The sequence below is a fragment of the Malaya genurostris genome, chromosome 3, assembly GCF_030247185.1.
Source record: "Malaya genurostris strain Urasoe2022 chromosome 3, Malgen_1.1, whole genome shotgun sequence".
In the NCBI taxonomy this organism is placed as follows: Eukaryota; Metazoa; Arthropoda; class Insecta; order Diptera; family Culicidae; genus Malaya; species Malaya genurostris.
The window spans coordinates 120,135,902-120,158,960 of record NC_080572.1 but is presented as its reverse complement, the minus strand read 5'-3'; the positions used below and the strand labels follow the sequence as shown (position 1 = coordinate 120,158,960).

The 23,059-nt window shown below is 36.7% G+C and overlaps 1 protein-coding gene across 9 annotated transcripts in view; it reads right to left on the bottom strand.

Annotated features, from left to right (window-relative positions):
• Positions 1-23,059, bottom strand: part of LOC131434942 (small conductance calcium-activated potassium channel protein) — an 880,455-nt gene that overhangs the window by 556,255 nt on the left and 301,141 nt on the right. For 6 of the 9 annotated variants that reach the window (XM_058602251.1, XM_058602255.1, XM_058602250.1 and 3 more), the window contains exon 3: positions 16,162-16,197. The exons of the other annotated variants lie outside the window; for them this stretch is intronic. In XM_058602251.1, the coding sequence (XP_058458234.1) occupies positions 16,162-16,197 (36 nt within the window). The remainder of the gene's footprint in view (positions 1-16,161; positions 16,198-23,059) is intronic. 9 annotated transcript variants of the gene reach the window in all.

Genomic DNA, 23,059 nt, shown 5'->3' with positions numbered 1-23,059 from the left:
AGAGAAAAGAGAGAAAAACAGAGAAGAGGAAAACATTGGTTGATTTTTCTTTTTTTATACAAAGATCGATTTCGGTTATAGAAAAGTACTATCGATGAGGCGTCATTTATACAGAGTCCTCTCCAGGAAAGGTACGCAAATTATATCGAAATGTATTTGCAAATCGTCAATCTCAGCAAACAATATTAGCAATATGTAAAAATATACTAAGCTTCATCATATATCTTTTTATAAGACAACTATTGTATAATTGATTCGTATTAAAGCTTCATACACATAAAACGATGGATAGTAAAGCACCCTGTTTACTAGTACCGCTACATGATAGGGAAATTCGCAGTGTAGTGCTAATATCAACAATTCCAAAACGAAAGAAAAAGTTATGTCGTTTTCGTTTGATGCCAAACCTAACCCAGTTTCCATTCTAACTGCTTGTTTGAAGCCGGTTTCGAACCTAGTTTCAACGTTGTTGAACTGAAAACCGAGTCAGTTTCGAGCCTGATTCTTATATTGGGTGTGCTTACGCCCCCGTTGCTAAGTACGAAACCAACTCATTTTTTGTAAAAAGTGTTTGTTTGATGAAACTACCCTGGCTCAGTTTCTTTCCACTTTCTCAAGCGAAAACGACATAACAAAGTTATTTCATATTATCATGGTCCACAGTAATTCAAGTTTATGCTCATACAGTTTAAGAAACGTCATTATTTCTTTCCTGAGATACGTATAAAAAATATTGAGATTTACATGACATGTGAATCAATAGTGATATGAAAAAGACATTAGTTGAATAAAAAATTCGGTTGAAACCCATGATCGATGTAAAACTAAATAGGATCCTATTGGTTTTTAAATACATAAAAAGTCACTTTTAAAATATACTGAAAAATAAAGAAGTGTAATGGATCTTCATACTGAATATCTTGACCCAAATATGTGCACAAAAACGATGTAAATGTACCAATTATTTTTATAAGTGTACGAACTAGTAATACAGTGTGTAATCTACATTTGTTTGATGAATAAATGAACAAAAGAAATCACAATTTGAGCTCAATAAACAAGAAATCAAAATGTTTACCAGAAACATTTTCATAAATTTTCAACTGCTCTGGTAACAAACTGTATAGCATCATTTTTTTTTTCGCTGAAGAGCGAACATGAAATTATAGCAACACTCACAACTGGCTGTATCTTTTGTCTCACGTATCAAATTTTTACCCGCTCCTAATCCTATGAATTGTATAATGACATGATTCGTAGCGGCTAAAGTCAAATGGAGACACGAGAAAAACAATTTCATACTTTCATAAAAGCTGTTCACGGAACCTCCCGCGATCCCATTTCAACCAGAATATCAGTTGATTTTATGAATTCTATTGGTTAAAATTTGGTACAACTAAACAATTGTTGTTTTAACTAAACTGCCATTTTTGTTTTTCGATTAGCAGAAACGATGGTTGAAACAACTAATGGTTGAAAAAAAAAATGCAGTCAATTAGTGACAGGACACAACTTTCAATTGCAACAAATATTTTAGCTGAAATAACTGTTATTGAAACAGAATTCTGTTAGTTGTAAAACAAATCGGTTTTAGTAGTTTTAGACATTGCAATTAGTTGAATCAACTCGAACAATGTTATTGATTTGCGATAATAATCAAAATACACTTACTGATGTACGTCATGATCTATTTGAAAAATGTTCGGTATGCTGAGATACTTGAAATAAATATCGTTGTTTCAATATAAACAGTATTTTATATTGACATGTAATATCATTAGTTATTAACAGGGCTGGGAAAACCACCGATCACTGCTGATATTAAGAACCACTACTGATTTCATCACAAGTGATCTTAACCAAGGAATAAACCGTCGTTACGAAGTACAACTGATTTGATCTCTAAGTGATTTTGATTTTTGTATGATCATAATCATGTCAAGTCGAGAAAAGTAAAGATCTAAATTCCAAAAGAACACTACTGATTCGATCGGAAATGATTGATGTAGAAAAACGTTTTTAATCAGCAAAAGTGCACGGAGGGGCGTGTAAAATAGCCAAAATAATAAATTTGCCTTATATGAGTATTGAAAGATGATACTTTCAAAGATTGAATTTAAGTTATGCACTGATAATTTTAGTCAATTTATATAAGCTTGGTTGCATCAACCGCTGGGAATAGGAATTTTCTAATTTTGAGGAATCTAATGATAGGTGGTCAACAAAGGTGGATTATAAATCACATCGGTACGTACATGTGTTGAAAGAGATAAGGAAAGCACACAGTTTCCATTACCAAACAATAACCGATACCGAAACTTGGAAAAAAAACAGAACCGCGGTTCCGGTACGATTGAGAAAAATCATAGCCTCTTTACTAGGAGGATGACTGAAAGAATTTCAATCCAACTAATAACCTGTATGCTGTGATTAATAATAAATTATAATAACAATCACAAAGCTGTTGTTATTCAGCTGATTAATTTAATTTATGATTTAAATATCATACACAAAAGGAGTAACAGGAGTGCAGGTTATGCTAAGGCTATTTAAACACAGCACGAGCTGTGTGTTTGAAACCCTTCGCGCATGTTACTGCTATAATTTAAATTCATATCAAAAAGTGTTTTATTGCTAGTGCATGAACATCAGCGTCAAACAACTGGAACTAAAACAGTCTTTTGTCGCTCTAATCACTATACGTGGTGTGAATTTTTTTTTACTAATTTCGCATTGGGTATTGCTATTGCGAAATGAATGCTACCGAATTAACAATAGCAATGTGATTACGATCCAAACTTATTATTTTCATGAAACCTTCATCTAGCATTCATTTATCTTAATCTCGCATTCTTTTTATTGCGAATCAAACAATCGGTTGCGAATTCGAACATGGGGTGCATCAAACGAGAACATACGTTGAAATTACATAAGCCATACCGCAACGAAACCGGTATTTTCCCCAACTCTGGTGGTAAAGAGTGTGAGAAGATATAAAATTGACAGTTTTCTATGATTTGGAATGTCTCATTGACACGCGTTACTCTTAATTATTAATTCCTGTAGGATTACTGTTATCACTAATTTTCACAGCGGGATATCAACGATTTTAGATGTAGATCAATCGGCACTCATGCCTGAACCTGATCGTATGTGATTTCCAGTGGTGGTAAAGCATCGATTCCGAACACGCAAAACGTGTTCGTTCCGAACCAAAAAGCGAACCACCATCGCGAGTATAAATTTACCAATACCATCGTTCGAGCAAGCATCGCCGAACCAAGAAGCGATGCTGATGGTGAAAGAACCGATGCTTTAGTTTGTGAGCCTATCGTTACTAGTATGTTCATGAACATCCGATTCGAGTACTATAGGCTGTTGCTTCGGATGAACCGAACTTTGTCAGCTACGGCAGGTCGTTAGAGTGTTTGGATAGTTTAGCAGAGTATGGTTATTTTTAACATTTCCAGCAAGAGTGGGGTGTCTCAAAATAGAACATTGTAAATATTTTGACTTTTCGAAATTCTATGTTTAACTAATTGGCGAATCAATAGTAAAAAAATTTTTTTTTTACATTTTTGGTGGGCGTAGGGTTATTATATATGGAAAATTGTGAAATTTTGGACTACTTTCAAGTCGGTGATCCATTGATTGATGAATCAATAGAAGTTCGAATTAAATAATTTTGCATACTTTATGTGAATGTAGGTAGAGTGGCTCAATGCGAAAAATTGCAAATTTTTAAACTATTGCAAACCCGATACTCTATTGATTAGTTAATCAATAGCATTTCGTTTAGCATAATTTTGGGCATTTTCAACGAGCGTAGGGTGGCGCAATATGAAAATTTGGAAATATTTTGACTTTTTCTGATTTTATATTCCATTTAATAGAGATTGTTTTGACATTTTCGACGACCGTAGGGTGGTGCTATTCGGAAAATTTTAAAATTTTTCACTAATTTATTAATCAATTTATTTATTTATTCAATGTCGATTCAATGTTCTATTCATTGGTGAATCAATAGCAGTTCCAATAGAACATTTGCAGCGAGCGTAGTGTGGTCCTATTTGAAAAATGTTAGTATTTGAAATTGCAGATCCGATGCTTTATTGAATAAAATTCGAATATGATAATTTTGGACATTTTCAGTGGGCGTAGAGTGGCTTTATATAAAAATATGGGAATATTTTACCTTTTGCTAATTCAATGTTTAATTGATAGCAATTAGAATATTAGAATTTTAGGCATTTTTTTCGGTGGTAACGCAACTTCATATGAGAAATTGTGAATTGTTTTGGCAAATTGGATGCCGTATTGTTGAATATATCAATAGTAGTGGTGGTGAACCATAGGATTTAAACATGCAAATCTTCATCGAAGTGCCTGTGATTTTGACGCGCTATTTCTTTGCTTATCAACTGAAATAGAATATTAGTTTTGATGCTGTAGGTAGGCATGTCATCGAACCATAAATAATAAAACTACGCATCGAATGGAGCTCAATTGACCTTCCTCGATGGTCTGTCAACTGAACGGTTTGGAATATATTGCTTTGCTGAACAGCAAGCGAACTTTACCGTAAACCGAATGAACAGCTTTTGCATATTTTTGCTAGGAAAATATTTTTGAACAAATATGTACAAAGCATTGGTGTTTGATGTTTTTTACCATTACTGGTAAGGAATTGGAAATGGTATAAAAATTACTATTTTCTATATTAAGCCATGCAGCACTCGCTGAGAATATCCAAAATTAACTAACTTTAATTGCAATTAATGCACTAGTGAATATAGCATCGAACATGCAAAAGTCAAAATGTTCATATTGAACCACCTCTCGCTAAAAACGTCAAAAATCATCCAATTCTACCTGCTCATCAATGATGATTCGCTCATCAATTGAACAGCATAAATCAAAATATTTTCAAATTTTTATATTAAACCCCCCTACGATCGCTGAAAATGTTCAACATTATCTTATTTGAACTGCTATTGATTCACCAATCAATAGAGCATCGAATTGACATAAGTCAAAATATTTTCCATATACAGGTACCATACGCTCGTTGAAAATGCCTGAAATAACTCAATTTTATTTGCTATTGACTCACCAATTTATTAAACATCGAATTTGAAAAAGTAAAAATAAATCCCTTTTTCCTATTGAGCCACTCTACGTTTACTGAAAATGTCCAAATTATAGTCAAAAAGTTTACAAATTTTGCATATTCAGCCACCATACACTCGCTGAAAACGTTCCGAATTATTCAATTCTTATTGTTATTGGTTCTATAACAAAAAACCATAAAATTTGCAAAAGATCAAAAACTTACTATTTTCCATAACGAGCCACCCTACGCACACTGATAATGTCCCAAATAATGTCATTTCAATTGCTTTTGATCGTTTTATCAATCGAGCAAAAGAATTCTTTTTGTGCTGATCACGTGTGCATTGATAATTTCAAAACCAGGATGCGAGACTTGAAATCAACAAAGCATCGCATCGAACGCAGTTTACTCGACCCTCGCCGATGGTCTGCCAACCGAACGGTTCGAAACAGATTGCTTCGCCGAACGCCGAGCACAGGACACCTTCGCATTAAACGAGGGAATAGTTTTCGAACCTATCGCATGCTTACGCTCGGTGAACAGTTTTGAGTAAATTTGCAGAAGCATCGGCGTTCGGTTCGCAATTTACCACCACTGGTGATTTCCCTCCACGAAGATCAAAGCTGATCGAATCATGCAATGGTTGATCTTTCATGAATCAATAATTATTTAGCTTAAAATCACTACCGATTTTGATCGATGTGATTTTAAGATCACTGATCAACTGATCTTAAAATGATCAGATCAGTAGTGATCTTTGTTGGGAAAAAACACAAGTGATCTTCTTTGGCAGTAATCTGGATTGGACGATTTTTTAATCTTGCTTTTCCAGCCCAGGTATTTTATTTTTAACTGTTATCAACTGTAGGTTAATGTGCGCTTATGTCTGATTCTGCGCGTAGAGCTTCTACGCATTGGAATCTTTGTTTTCATTTTTTGGGCCAAAGCAACTGTTTTTTTATAAACCATGAAAGATGATGGACATTTTTCTTTTAACATTGAACCAATCGCTTGAAGCATAAAATTTTTGCGAGATGATCATTCAATAACATGCATTTAACGAAAACGATTAAGTATAGACGAACGCACATACAATTGATTGAGGACATTTCGTCATTAGCAATATTTTTTATTTCTATATCTCTGTACAGGAGTACAAATGTGTGTGAATTGTTTGATTTTTGTTACACCATACAGTAAATGTTTTCTAATTTGTTTCCAATTTTTTTTCATTTCAGCAAGGTTAACTTTATCACAACACCGCTGTTCGATAAACACTTGTTGTGGAATCATACATTTCTTCAAATCGAATGAACACAATTTTCGCGAACACTTTAACCATCGATGTTTTTTTCATTGACATTTTGAAGCGACGCGAAAAGATTTCATCTAAAAAAAAAAGTTGATTTTCCATTGCGATTCTTGTTTCGATTTCAACTGTCTCCAGCATTTGACAGCATTCAAAACAAACACATTTTTCAACCAGTGTTGCTAAGCTCATTCAAATTGCACAAATTCTGCTCTCTCATGTGCCACCTAAACATCAAAGACTCTCCTGTGAGCGTGCTCCACACACTTTTTTTTTCGCATGATTGCTCTACGGCATTTTTAACTAGTTAGTGACGATGAAACATTCTTCACCTCAGTCGTGCTCCTTTTGACCCTCAAACACTCACTCGTATACAGACAAGCATGCACACTCCTACTGCACCCGTTGCTCTTCCACTCTCGCACTCTTGCTGTTGCTTACTCTTTGATTATTACACACATGAAAACTCCTACTCGCTCTTTCGCTTCCACACGAACTCTTATTCGAACTTTAAGTTCTATTGCTGCGTTGAGGTTCCATTCGTTATCGTTATTATAACGAAAATAATTAAAATCTTATCACAAAGCTTGTTTCATGTAGCAGTTTCAACCATATTACCGCTATTTACATGAATTTCGTACAGAGAATTAACAGGAGTACAGGACTAGAGCGAACACAAACAATCGTTCAAACCAGCCCCTCACCGGAGGGCTGTTTCAAACACTGCGCAAAACCCTGAACTCCTGTTACTTCTATAAATCAAATTCATACTAAATAGCGTTTAATTGGGTTTAATCCAATTAGACCATGATAGTAAAACAATCCTGAAATTAAAACGAAATGTTTTTCTCGGTAATCAATATTCAGAATGTTATTTTACTGTATTTGCATTGCATGCTGCTATTGGGTATTGGACTTTCGATATGTGAATATTATCATCTGCTAGTGAAAATCGTATCCGTCCTTTTTATTTTTTCGAGGAGCTGTGAAATACATCAGCAGCGTTAATCAGTTAATACTGTACGTACAAACAATAACTGGAATCAAGACTATCATGGTGCTCGCTTAAGCTTCGGTTTGCCAAAAAAAACTACCGTGCGCAGCACACTGCCAGTACACTGGAAGAGTGCTCACATTCCATGTGTGTAGATATGGACTCGCTCTTGGAGTGATTCCTAACATAATGTGAAAGATTGCGGGCTGACTCACAGCAGTAACCCACTCGCAGTTAGTGTTTACTCATGCTGACTCTCACTCATCGTACCCAAAAGAAAACACCACTCGTGTTCAAAATGTACCTTGTTGTGAGTCACTCATAAGTCATAAGTGAATGTTAATCTTTGCCGATCATTCTTCCGTGTTCTAAGAAATCAACCAAGTAATCAAACTTTCAACATCAATTGGGCTTTGGCGGTTCATATCGCTGGAATCTTCTATTTGCAGTTCAAATTTATGATTGTGTTTCCGAATAATTTTCGGCATCATTTGGAATTCCGCAGGGAAGCCATCTCGGTCCTTTGATTTTCTTGCTATACTTCAACATTGTTTATGTTATCTGCTGCTCTGAAGATGCGGCCTTTCTTCAATGACAATTGGTGGTTTTTGTAGATTGGTACTGAGTCAAACTTCATGATTTCGTATCTGCTGAGCCGTGGAATTGCAATCCTTTTGTGGAATTTGACCTCCTGTTTCAACAGACTTCACAGCCGATCCATAGCTTACAGAACGATAGCATGGCTGGTGCTACGAACTTACTGACACTAAAAAGGTCGGGACTCGAACATACGATAACAAGTTTGTGAGACAAACGCCCTATGCATTGGCCGGGGCGATTTCGTGTAAACAACACAATATTTGCATTGTTACTAAAGTCTCTATTACTCGAAATTTTTATACACTGGAACCTCCATTTAGGAGCAAAAGGAGGGACCCAAGTAGCAATTAAAACTTGTTATAATTGGTATGTTTCACGATTGCTTCAGATCGGTTATTTTTGTTAGATATGTTAGACAATTGATTCAACACGTTTTTGTAAGAGATGTAAAATTCGTTCATATTACTGCTAGTGAAACCAACTCAAAAACCTGAATGGATTAAGTTCCACATCCAGTTTTTCAACTGACTGTACGACAAGATCATTTAAGCAGTTTCAATTCCGGTTTTTACTTAGCAAATATTACTGTTGTGAAACATATGAAACAAGAAACTTCTTGTGAAAATGTGCGCTTTTCCAATCGCATAATCGTTGCGAGAAGAGGTTATAAATTCAGTACTAGAACAATGTTTGCTACTTGGGGAGGCTGGGGGTGTAAATTAAATAAAACATCGTGTTAATTCTAGTTTTTGACGCAAAAAAAAAGATTTTTCCATTCCATTCGATTTTAGTGTAAATAACATAGAAAATCTAACTACGTCCACACGCAAAAACATCTAGAACTATCTGAGCATACTCTTCGAATATGGAAATCCGGAAAAGATATTCCAAGATACAAGAACTGCTTGGAATATTGTCCTTAGGGACTACACTGTGCCACAGCAAGAACTAAATCGGGTCATGTCAATTTTTTATTTGCTGTTCATATTTTTAGAGCTACACATTGCTTACTTGTCTATTTAAAGCTGTTGCAGGAATGTTCTCAGTAGTCCAAGAACTTCAGTGAAAACAAGTCTAAAGATCGGCAGCTGTTCATGCTGTTCATAGTTGTGGAGGTAACTTGTCTATTCTGATCTGTTTCAGAAATATTTTCAGTCATCCAGTGAATCACTAGTATGGAAAGTGAAGATTGAGTTCGTTAGTGTATTTTGTTATTCTGGTAGATCTTAAGGCCGGAACTTCGGGTAGTTTTTGGATGACGTATATTATGTACAATAAGCCTATTATTTGCATGTGGTATCACGAGCAATAAGTTCGTTAATGCACTTTGTTATGCTGGTAGATCTTAAGGTCTGAACTCCAGGTAGTTTTTGGATGAACAAATACTTCTTCACAATTCATCACAATTAACCCATTAATTGAACGTAATACCACGAGAACGGACCACAAAAAATAAACTCACCTATATCATCGGTTGTATGGGTAGATCTTAAAGCCTATATTCCAAGGAGGTTTTTTATGGACAAGAACTTCCACAGACATTATCAAAATACGTGAATTTGCTGAATATAGCACTACTGTAATACGAGCCTTTAAGACTAAATCTCCTCACCCATCCCAGACCATGTAATATGAATATTTAAGACTAAATCTTCCACACACGCACTTAACAAAAACCCGTAAAAGCACCTTTCCACGAATTCCTAGAAACCTACATAAAATAAAAACATTACCTACATGAAGCCATCTAAAATGTCAGTACTTGCACTTTCCGGTGACCTAGCGAAAAACGCCGTGGTCGTAAAATTCGACTACAGAAACAAGGAAGCATCAAGTTTCAAATTGTTATGTCATCGAAATCAGAACCCAAAAACAAAACGGCCTGTGACACTTTCCTCTTCTACACGTCCCTCATGCCCCACCATTGACCACAATCGATACCAGTCAGCACGACCTAGAATGACAGTAACTCAACAACACACACACTAATTCAAACCGACACTCACGAGAATAACCCAATATGCTATCGCCCTCTCCTTTCCGTATCACATCCGCTCACGCTCATCAAGAAGCCTTACTTCCTCTCTTATCCACAAAATATACAATGGCCGACGCGACACAACGAGTCACATTGGTTAAATCCGATTTATATTGCGCGTTCTAATTCCTCCTTCCGGATTGTTAGAGATCCTAACTGTTAGAATTAATTAGCTAGGCTAGGAGAGGATGGACTATATAAGTGAATGAATCTCTGATAATAAAGAAATTATTCCTTTGGCTAAAAGAGTGTTTAAAATGTTTTCACTGCGAGCATATACCACACTCAAAAGTTACACAAAAGTCACTAGTCACGCGTTTATACACTAATTTCTTTTTTCCAGAAAATTCTTGGATGCACACGACCTTAACTAATATGAAACCAAACAATTCTCTAATGTACATTTCATAATATTTAATTTTCTGAAGCATATTGAATTGTAAAATCGCGTAAAATAAAAAAAAGTATTATTTAGAGTAAAACACGTAAAATTACGCCTAATTTTTTTTAAATTCAAACCCCCCTCTCCTTTCATGTCACAACTTTCGTTACCTTCCATTTCTGATTACATTTCATTGCATTCCTCTACTGCAAATCCTCATAAATACTAAAAGAAATTCAAAATAAAACACAACACAACATTCGAATTCAATTTATTAGAATCAATTCATGTATCGATTTTTGAACAGATTTCCAGATAAGAAATGGTTTTGTTTTGGTCTGTCATAAAGTAAAATTTATTTATTTTATAATCTCCGTTCGTTTTCAAAAGATGTCTTAATAATAGTACAGTTATGATGTATTTTTCGAGTTTTGTATATTTTTGTTTCTTTTCATTGTCACCATAACCTTTTTCAGTCGTTTTACGGCATTTATAGAGAGTCGCACTGAATTTATACAAGGTGGAGTTAATCTAAGTATATAATGCGTTGTGGTTAGTTGGGTAATGATCATCTTTGGGATGTCCGTAACAAAACCTTTATTCGACTTCTCCTACGCCGCATCAACTATGAAATACACGGTGTCGTTAGCGGTTTACAAGGTGAGATGAAAAAACTGCAACCAACTTCAGACTGCTGTCATTTCTAAACCGCTCGTCCCACAGCTGTCAGATTTATTCTAGTGACAGCTCATTATATTATTTACAAGCGCACAAAAGCATTTTGGTGGGAATTTTTCAGAAAAAAGTTATTTGTGATGGAATTCAAGTGTGATAGTGTGATTGCTTTGCATTTGGCTGGAAAACCACAAGTGGCTATCGTTAGAGCCCTCCAGCATTTAAAAGTGAATAAATCTTTTGTGTCTCGTACCATCGCTCGTTACCGTGATACTGGTAGCGTAGCCCGACGTCAAGGAAGTGGACGAAAAAAAAACAGCAACATCGGCAGAAATGGTTCGAAAAGTGAAGAAGCGAATTGAACGAAATCCGCGTCGCAGTGGCCGAAAAATGGCTCGTGAGCTGAACATATCGCAATATGCCATTCGGCAAATATTGAAAAATGAGCTTGGACTAAAGCCATTGAAGTTCCAAAAAGTGCAAGATCTTACTGATGCGCAAAAAAAAGTTAGACTCGAAAAAGCTAAAGAGTTGCTTCGCTTGGCCGAAAGTGGTGAACTGCCGAATTTGGTTTTCTCCGATGAGAAACCATTCGTTATCCAGCAGTTTGTAAACAAACAAAATGATCGTGTTTACTTGCCAGAGAGGTCAGCTGAAAATTTGCAACTTCGGTTGGCCACCAGAACTCAAAAGCCGGCCATGGTGATGGTGTGGGCCGCCATAACAGCCGATGGTCGCTCGCCGCTCGTATTTATCGACCGTGGGGTCAAAATAAATGCGCAAATCTATCGCGAAAATATTTTGGAGGGAGTTCTGAAGCCCTGGGCACGCAAACATTTCGGCCGCAGACCTTGGACATTCCAACAGGACTCAGCACCATCGCACTCAGCACGCGCCACCCAAGAATGGTTAAGAAATGAGGTTCCTCGCTTCATTTCCACCGCACAATGGCCACCAAAATCTCCGGATGCCAATCCGTTGGACTATTGTGCCTGGGGTATTTTGGAAAGCAAGGTTGGCACTAAAAAATACCAAAGTGTCGATCATCTCAAGCAAGCGCTTCGCCGAGAATGGGACAAAATACCGCAGAGCCACTTTCGGGCAGCGTGTGATGGTTTCATTGGCCGTTTGAAGGCCATAGTTCGTGCCAAAGGTGGCCAATTCGAACAAATCTAAACCGATTCTCAAATTTGATGTTATTTCCGACATTTTTTGCTTTCGTTCAATAAAATTTAAAAAAAAAATGAAAAAATTATGGCGTTTTACTTTGTTGCAGTTTTTTCATCTCACCTTGTATAAAGATAATTTAATCGTGTACCTTCTGTATTCGACGTCAATTTTCTACATAACCCAACTTTAAACATGGTATTAGAAATTATCACTAGGACCACTAGGACTCAAAATTGATCTTTTCAGAATAAATAAGAATAAGAAAGTCACATCGGAATACCTTATTTGGCAGACTATCTGCATTTGCGGATAAGAAGCGAAGTTTTTATCGCAACCGGCAATGTCAATTTATAATTTTGAATTATTTTGGACGAATTTTGATTCATGATACAGTTTTAAAGGCGTGCTGAAATAATTGGTGTCTAATTCAGTTCTTTTTATACCCAAGAACATGAGTTCAATGAACTGCGTACTACTGAAACTTATTGAGCCAAGATGAACTCAGAACGGGAATTCAGAAGAATACCAAACGAGAAAGAGGTACCGAATATTAATCGGCTCTATATACGTAAACTGCGCCTAATATGTGTAGAATACTGTCCTGCAAAATTGGTTTTTAGTATGATGAATGCATGAGATTTTATAATAAATTAATTGTGTTGCAATAATTTCAAATTCGCTCTTTCGTTGATTATTTGATATCTAAGCTAGCTGGATCTCAGCAAAAAGCTGCCCTAGCATTCAGTTTTAATTTTCGTTTCTCGCGAAAGACTTTGTAGATCTTGCAATTTATTGGTTGATTCATTGAGCTCAAGATTGCGTTTAGAATAAATAATAATGATGATAACTATGTGCCCAAAGCCCAAAAAAAGAATAAATGTTGACAGAATAATAGCTATGAAACTATAGTTTTTTCATTTTCTATAATCAAAGATTTATCTTTGCGAGCAAACTGACCTGTTCCGCACAGTATATAGGAGTATTTGAATGAACAAAATTGACTTGAATCAAGGGCATGGAATCGGATACATAACCTCTAATTAAATTGAAGATATTACTGTTGTATTGTACCTATCGTACAATACAGCAGATATATCTTTAATTTTATTAGAGGTCAGTCACTCTATCGACTCTATCAGTCGGGTTCACTGATTATACTTATGAATATATTCACTACCTATGAGTATTTGGCCAAAGAAGAAATACTACCTTGATCAAAAAGTTCTCGGAATCACCACCGTGTGGCGCTTTCAGTCACCAGATTATTTTTTTTTGTTTTGGTTATCACGTTTGTCATTGATATTCTATCAAATTTTCAACTTTATACATTTGTAAAAGTTACGTTGTTTTGAGTACATCTGCGATTGTGCGTGTCCTCGATGTTGTACAATTTTCAAAATGAAATTGAATTTGCAACAACGAGTTTGCATTAAATTTTGCGGTTTTAATGGTGCGACGACATTGCAAATATTAGAAGAGTGTTTCACCAACGATACTCTGAAGTAAACAGTCATTTATCAGTGGCACGAACGTTTCAGAAGTGACCGCGAGTCTGTGAATGATGATAAGAGAAGCGGTAGACCATCGACATCGAAAACCGACGAAAACATCAACAAAATGAAAGAATGGATGACCGTAGACCGCAAATTGACTATTAGAGAGATGGCAGAGGAGTTGGACATTGCTTTTGGATCGTTTGCGTGAGCCAAACATTTGGCTAAAAACGAAAGGAATAGGGATAGATGGGGTAAAACGGACCCCCAAAAGGAAATGTAGCTATATCTCAACTATAGAGAATACCACGGAAAAGTTTCATGCATGACTATCTTCCGTAATCATTATTTCTCAAAATTACGTACAACACTCGCTGAATGCATTGAAAAATACATGAAATATCTTATTTTCCAAAACCCTTGAAAATTTTCGATTAAAATGACGCCCGATCGTGGAAAACATGAAAAATATACATTTTAAACTACGCGAAGTGACAATTATCTGAACATAGAGGCAGGATGATCTTAAACAACGGGTAAACATCCATTAAAACAACGGATTATAGCTCATGACAACCACGGGGCAATATGCACCCTCATAAAGCTTCATCTTCTTATTTGAAGAAAGCTTTGGACTTTTCGTGGACGAAATATTTTCCAGGTGGAAGATTGTTCACTATTATTCGTTGATAACTTATGGATAATTTTTGTAAGCGAATTCTTGAGCATTTCGCCTCACACAATTCGGGTCGTTTTGCCCCCAAAAATATGAGACGAGAAATTTGAGACGAGAAATTTTCTATAAAACTGCAAACACATCGTCTGTATTAGAACTAATTTTAGAAACTCGAATGATTGGCAAAGAAGTTCACTGGTAACATAATTATAAATCGTCTTCCTCACCCTAGAAAATTACTATGGAACAAACATCAAAAATTACTCTTATAACAGAAACATAATTGGTTTTTTAAAATTTTTCCAGATATCATTGAACCATCGCTACCAAAATTTTATAGTAATATGTTGTTATGGCGGAATTTCATTTTCATTAAGATTTCAGTGAAAAAAATTGGTTACTTTTGAGAAAAAGCAAGAGGTTCATTATGCCTCGGGAGTGCGTTTTACCCCATCTTCCTCTACCATCCAGCAACCACCGCATTCACCTGATTTGGCTTCCTGCGAACGCGTTTCAGCACCCGAAATGAGATTATGGAAAAATTGCAGACGGCTCTGATGGCCCTATCGAAAACTGATGTCGTTTTTCGCTTGAGAAAACTGAACTGACCCAGGGTAGTTTCACCAAACAAACACTTTTGACGAAACTGTGTTGTTTCCGCACTTAGCAACGGGGGTTTGAGGAAACTTGATATAAAAAAACCAGGCTCGAAACTGACTCGATTTTCAGTTCAACAACGTTGAAACTAGGTTCGAAACCGGTTTCAAACAAACAGTTTGACTGCAGCTCGGGTGGAAACTGTGTTAGGTTTGGCATCAAGCGAAAACGTCATGAATGTTTCGAGGATTGGATCAAGGCGCTGCCATAAGTTGCAGTCGATGGGGAATGTGTTGCAGTTGATGAATGGCAAAATATCGATTCTGATGAATAATCTTGTATTTTTAATTTTCTGAATAAATTCCGGGAACTTTTTCATCATGGTAATATTATTACTTCAGCACTGCATTTCTCAAATTATCATAATTTGCTGCTTTATAAAACAAAGACACGGGAAATCCTCCTCCTTAATGCTATTGTTTTCCGTCATATTTTGTACAAACACCTATTTCGTCTACTATTTGTAGGCTTCTTCAGTGCAGAAATCAGAATTACAGGGAAGGATATTTTTGGTTCTTTGCTTTGTGAACAACAAACTATTAATTTAACTAATAATCTCATCCTCATGTCTGTGACGTTTGATTTAAATATGGTTTTCAAATGTAGGTGCTTTGTTCAAGAATTTGTTCCTACATCCTTAACTTCAAAGTATGTTAAAAATCTCTAGAAAAACGGTCTAAATAGCACAGCTTTTCGTTAATATAATTTCATCACTATCGTCATCAAAAAGAAAATATTAAAAACAAAAACCTATCCCATCGTTTGATACAGGACAAAATATTATCATTCAAATACTCCTATATGGACATTGTCGGAATAAATACTCTCATGTGCAACTCTGCAATATTTACAGGGTGCGTTTCACCACGGTTGATACATGAAGCGTTGGTGCTGAATCACTGCGGTTCGCTGAACGAAATTGAAGCAAAATGTGCATAAAAATAAAGATGGCCGAATTGATTAGTTTTCGTTGGGTTCAAACAAGTGCTCATATTTCGTTCAGCCATTGGCACTACTACGTCAGTTGTCACACTCTAGATAACAAACCACACACCTTTTCTTTATCCTTTTCTCTTTTACGCGCAACTAGCTGCACTCACCGAACAAGTTTTGTTCCAGAAATAGTAGAAAAATCGACGAAATGAAAGTAAAGAAATGGGAATAGATAGAAAGATTAGGTACAAATCAAGCGACAGCTGGAAATTGGATTTTGTTTAGATATAAATAGAATAGTTATTAGTTTTATATGGTTCAATAAAATTTGATGTTCTCTCAGTAGTAATTCACAGAATAGGTTTGATATGTTCTGTCCACTTAGCATTATTTTCGAACATTTTTCTCAGTTTGTTCTTATAACTTATAACAAATGATGTCAGTTGCCGTTCGATTATCAGTCGACCATATGAACAAGAACAGAACACAATCAAATTTTACGCATACTTCGTATGAAATCAAATATAGTCTGAAAGCAAATATAGTCTACAAGATACAGTCGGTTATTTCGATCAGTGCCGAAATTACGTCGATTTTAAATTGAACCCTGGAAATGCGAAAACTTTCTATTTCAAATCTTGTTCAACAATATTGGTACAGACGGTGAAAACCTGGAAAAAAGTGGCGCAGTACACATCACTGCTGAATACACATTCGTTTCACTCAATTCGGAACTGCCTTCCACTTCATCTGTATGATAATGCGTAACGAAAAGCGTTAAAGCAAAGTAGGCGGAAAAATCAGTACCAGAGTGTTAACTTCCCGGTCAGTGAGGAACGGTGGCAGTTGATAGCATAGCGTAGGAAAACAAACGAAAATTATTCTAACCAGATGCGTCGTTGGGGCGTCGTATCCAACGACGTGGTGGGAAGATTGTTAGTGTAGTGCGTACACAGTTGATTTGACATGCAGCGATACGAGACATTAGTGACGCATAGAATGCTCTATATGCAAACACCGAAACTAAAATCATTCGCACCGAAAGAGCGTAGTGATGATAGATGAAAATAAAAAGCTAAAGGATAACTATTTGTTTTCTTCTGTGGTGCACCTAGCGGAAGCCGTCGATCATCATCGCGAATGGTTCGAGTTATGCGAACTGATTGCTAAATGAATTTATTATACGTATAGATAATCGTTAGGTTGGGCTCCAATTATTTTCCGCGTTTCATTTAGGTACTTTTTAAAACCGATCTAAAAAACTGCAATTACATGCCTTTAGTTATTTGGCAACCTTATCGTGTAGTTTTTTTTTACTGATGTTATTGGTGCGGTCTTATGGAAATGAACGACCATGTTCCAGCACGTGTGTAAAGACAAAAAGAAAAAATAACTTTTCACTGGAGGCAGATAGAGAATTGCTGTCTTGGACAATATTGTAGCCATTGCAATTTCTAGTAACTTTCCTGAAGAAAACATTTCGCTAACTATAACCGTTAACTAATTATTCGGTAGTATTAAGTACTTAACTCAACTCAATGAACGACATGTCAAATGAACATAAGCCATTTGTAGCTAATGCTCAGGCCCACGTATAGAGCGCTACAGCCGATGAGATGTGACATTGTGCGTTCGAATTAAAGCTTGCTTCAAATAGAATTGGAACAAAGACAATTGCCTGTATTTCAGTTATTTATTATTGTATTCAAGATCTTTTTTTATACAAATGAAGCGTTTTCTTCATACTTTTAAGAAAAAATACGGATAAAATTATTCGTCACGGTTTTGAAGGAATTCTCGAATTTTTCCTGTAACACGGCTCAGTAGGCGGCGCACACCTTCTTCGTCCATCGTTTTAACTATCTTATTCCACCAGGTCGTCATCTGATTGATGTCTTTGACAACGTTTCTCTTTGCCTTGAGTCTCCTCTTCATGATTGCCCAGTATTTCTCAATAGAGCGGAACTGGGGGCAGTTGAGTGGGTTAAGGTTTTTCGGAACAAACTGGACCACTTTCTCTGCATACCATTCTTAAACGGCTTTGCTGTAATGACAGCTTGCCAAATCTGGCCAAAACATTACGGGATGGTCGTGCGATCGAATGAACGGCAAAATTCGTTTTTGGAGACACTCTTTTTGGTATAGTTCCGATGTTATTTGTAACGAAAACTTTCGTTTTTTTGCCGCAGCTGCAAATGCCCGGCCAAATCATAAATTTTCTTGCAAATTTGTCGGCAAAAACAAATTTAAATTTGGCTGGAACATCCCCCCGAGCCGTCGCCAAGTAAAATATTTGACCTGGCATTTGACCGAAGTCAGCCTTGACACAGGTTTCATCGTCCATCAGAAGACACCCGTTGAACTTGGTCAGCACCTGGTCATATAGTTTCCCAGCACGAATTTTGACCACACTATTCTGTTTCATGGTCCGATTTGGCTGTTTGCTAGCTCGATACGACTTGATTCCTTCCCGGAGTCGAGTTCTCCTCACGGTACTATGGGCAGCACCGAATTTTCTGGCCAAATCACGGTCCGACAGATTAGGATTCCTCTTAATCGTCTTCAAAATCTTACCACGCAATTTCCGGTCGTCAGTTCGACTCCGACGATCGGCTTGAAGCTTCCGAATCGTCGTCAATGTTTTCTTATACCGTTTGATAACGCGCCATACGGTATTTCTGGGCAATTTCAGCTGTTTAGCTAGCCTAGATGCAGACCACAATGGATTTTCCAAATAACTGTGCACATTTTTTTTTCCTTCTTTCGGCTTCCATGTTGATTGTTTACAAAGTACAGTCGATTTTCGGAATGTCACAAATCATACGTGAAGCTGACAAAATTCCCGAAACGTGGCCACCAAGAGCTTCCAAATCCGTCCACCAGGAGCGCCACAATATGAGCAAAAGTTTGTTCCAGTTCTAAATGAAGCAAGCTTTATTGCCATTTTCGCCCCGGTGTCCCCTACTTAAAAATCGATCTAAATCGATTAACGAAAAATAGACACCACTTCTTTCTCGCTTTTCATCGAGCCGTGTCGTCATTTCCGGTTGAAAAAATGATGGCCATTGCGCCTTTTTATAGAATTTTTCAAAGAAATGGAGTGTCAATTTTCCTCGCTCCTCCTGCAGTTCAATGGCTTTCCAAAAGTATGGTGTTACAACGTTTTGCTTTGTGCTGGAATGAAATGAATACATTTTTTAATAAAAAAAAATTAAAACTTAGACGGATGGTTGAAAAAAAATGCTTACTTGAAAAATTTTACAAATAAAATGTACTTTGGTGAATTTAATGTCCATTCTGGTTCAAATACATCGAAAATGCAGAGTGTTCGAATTTTTATCAATGTTGCTTCACTTTCTCCATTTAAGTCCAAGAAATTGCTAGCAAAGAATATAATAAAATAATTGAAAGATCTTAAGTTTACGTTTCGTCTTCGACTCATCAGTGCGTCAGCAGATTATGCTGACGCAAACCCCCGGATCAACATAATCCGCTGAGCAGACGTAAAGTTAATGCTATTTGCAAGACACTTTTTTTGTACACATGAAGTGTAACGTCTAACCTGACGTCTCGAACGAAACAAGTTTCGGCTTACTGGCCGTACAGATTGTGGTAATTTGAAGGGGAAAAAGCTTACTTTTACCCCCAAGTTTATGCTAGGTGCACATAACCATTTTCTTAAGTTTACGTTTCGTCTTCGACTCATCAGTGCGTCAGCAGATTATGCTGACGCAAACCCCCGGATCAACATAATCCGCTGAGCAGACGTAAAGTTAATGCTATTTGCAAGACACTTTTTTTGTACACATGAAGTGTAACGTCTAACCTGACGTTGAAAGATGTAAATGAAATCCAGAAACATAGTCAAAGTAGGCTTCTGACATTAGAGATGTTTTAAATGGTTCTAACAAAATTTCACGATTTCAAAGTTTATAATCGGGTTGAATTTGGGGCATTTGAATGAGCTTGGACTTGACACAACTTTCCCAAACATTTTTTGACAACACTGTTTTTGACAGATCACGCGTGAATCGTGTCCTGTGTCATTTCCAAACTTGCTCAGTTTTGTCTATAATTTAATCAGGAATGGCCGTTGGCAAAGTTGGATGAATATCCACTTTTTTTGGAAAATTTGTGTTCAGCGACGGAGCTCATTTCCGGTTGAATGAATAAATGAGCAAAATTGTCGCATCTGGAGTGAAGACCAGCCAGAAACATTGCAAGAGCTACCAATGCATCCCAAAATAAGTCACTGTTTGGTGTGGATTATGGGCCGGTAGCATTATTCGTGAAAATTCGGCCGATATGTTGGAGCGAGTGTGCCAAAATTAGATCTTGTGCATGGGCCATCAAAGCGGAGCAGCGGCCAACATTTGCATAAAATCATCTTCAAGCATTAAATTGTATTGATCGTTCTATCGATTCCAATAAAGATTTCATAAATTTTCTCAAATTATTTGTGTTTTTTAATTAAATCCTGCACACTAAGATTTTATTTCGCTGTTCGGTAATTTCTTTGACGAAAACTTTCGGTAAACATCAGAAATAACTGAATTTCCGGTATACGCATTTTAGTTTACAAAAATTATGCAAATTTTTGCAGTACGATCAGTTGCACGCAAATTTTTTACAAAATTCTGTTAAAATAGCACAATTGATACGGTAAATATGAATAAGGAGTGTATCGATAAGTAGTTAGCAACATTCAAACAGTTATTACTCTGAAATGGCTTAATTTTTTGCAGCGTGTTTTGCGGTGACATGTTTGTTTACATGTCAATAACAGCTGCGCAATGGATTGGTTTCGGTACGGTTTATCGTTTCAGTGATGAGTCGAATTGATCCGGAAACGCGAAAGAAAATTCTGCACACTTAGTGCTCAGAAAGTGGTGTCACGTACAACGAAATTGCAAAACGGTGTGAAAGTGCACCACACCAGTGTCAAAAATATTATCGTGAAGTTCGGTAAGACCCTTTACATGAAGGATTTGCCCCGATCCGGTAGGAAGACGGGTCCCAGCCATCCGGTAGGAAGACGGGTCCCAGCCAGCGGGACTTTAAAGTGGTTGAGTACATCAGGAAAAACCAATCGGCGTCGACGCGCGGGATTTGGCCAAGCAATTCAACACCAGCATCGGGATGATTCAACGGATCAAAGTTTGGAACTCCCTGAAAACGTACAAGAAAAAGAAGGTGCCAAAAAGTCCCTGGTATAACCGGATTCCACAGAATAAAAACGGATGCATCCTTATCGACGAGGAAACCTACGCCAAGGAAGACTATCGAGCGCTGCCCGGACCGCAATATTATACGAAATCGGTGTACCAGGACCTGGACGACGCTGACACCACGGTGGCGATGGAAATGTTTGGGCAGATGGTGTTGGTCTAGCAAGCAATTTGTACCTGTGGTTTGCGATCGTCAATTTTATTCACGAAGGACACAATTAACGCCAAGGTGTACGAGGAAGAATGTTTGAAGAAGAGAATGCTGCCACTGTACAGAAAGCATGAGGCTCCTCCTCCCTTCTGGTCGGATTTGGCTTCAGCCCACTACGCCAACTCCGTACTACAGTGGTTGTCAAAAAATAATGTACAATTCGTGGAAAAGGACATCAACCCACCGAACTGTCCGGATCTTCTACCAATTGAAAGGTATTGGACAATTGTCAAGCGGCACTTTCGGGAGGAAGGTACAGTGTCCCAAAACATGCAGGAGTTAAATAAAAACTGGACAGCTGCCACCAGAAAAGTTACAAAAGTAACTGTGCAGAATTTAATGAAGAATGCCAAGTCCAAAGTGCGAGCGTTTCTTAGATTTTCTTAAATATAATCAGTGAAAAGCATAAAAATGTAATTTTTCTACAATATATCGAAAACTGATGTCAAAATATGTTCTTTGTTTCGCTTTTTTATTCAATAATCAATATTGCTAACTACTTTTCGATACACTCCTTAGTCGTCGAGTACGGTAAAAAACATACCGTCCGCACGGTAAAATAATTTTTGATTCCCGAACTTCGGTAAATATAAAATCCAACGAAAACTAACTGTCAAACAGTAACCATTTTGAGAATTTTAAACGCTTAGAATTGCAATCATTCTAAAATATTGATTTATCGAGTGAAGATGGAACAGGTAATCCAGCGGTTACACGAGGAAGACGGACGCCTTATTGAAATTATCAGTTTTCATTCTTTAATTTACCAATATTAAAATTTTCCAGGTAATAATATGTTTTTACTGCCGGGATCATATCCCCGGGTATGTGTCTGAATTACATCGACACGTAAATAACCACATGAAAAAAGGACACTTCTCAGCATCTAACGCACTTTTTTGGAAATGCAATGCGCGCTATGCTAATTTTTATTCCTTGAAGCGACATATAATTGATAAACATCCGACTAAAATGTCCACTTTGTGGAAACATTGAACGGTTTCTCACCTACAGATGAGCAGGATGAAATTTCAAACTTCGACATTGAAATCAATGGCGAAGAAAATATTACGCTGGATGAACTCAAACACATTTTAAGTTTAGGTATTTGCCAAAAGACGACTGGAGCTAAATTTTTTCACACTGCAATGAAAAATCAAGGAATATACTTTTCCAAAATACAACAGCGTAATCAATGAATGAAAAGTTATATATATTTGGAAAATCCGAAAACCTTTTAAATTGATTTTTAATTTTAATTTCAACCAAAACAAGCAAAAAATTACCGAGCCGTCCGTTAGTTAACACCACTGAATTTACTGAATGTTCGGTAGTTGTTTGACAGGTCAACCAAATTTCCATTACCAAACGCTCAGCAATCAATTGAATTGCCGAACTGTTTACCGAACGGTCAGCTGTTGAAAATTCTGTAAAATATTACCGAATTCTGCGAAATTTTCTAAGTGTGTTTTCCTTTTAAAAAAATCACCCTTTATTTTTTGCATTGAAAACATTGAATTTTTTTTCAGATCCGATACCACTCTAAATTTTTTAGTAATAAACGAATAATTTTTCGACCT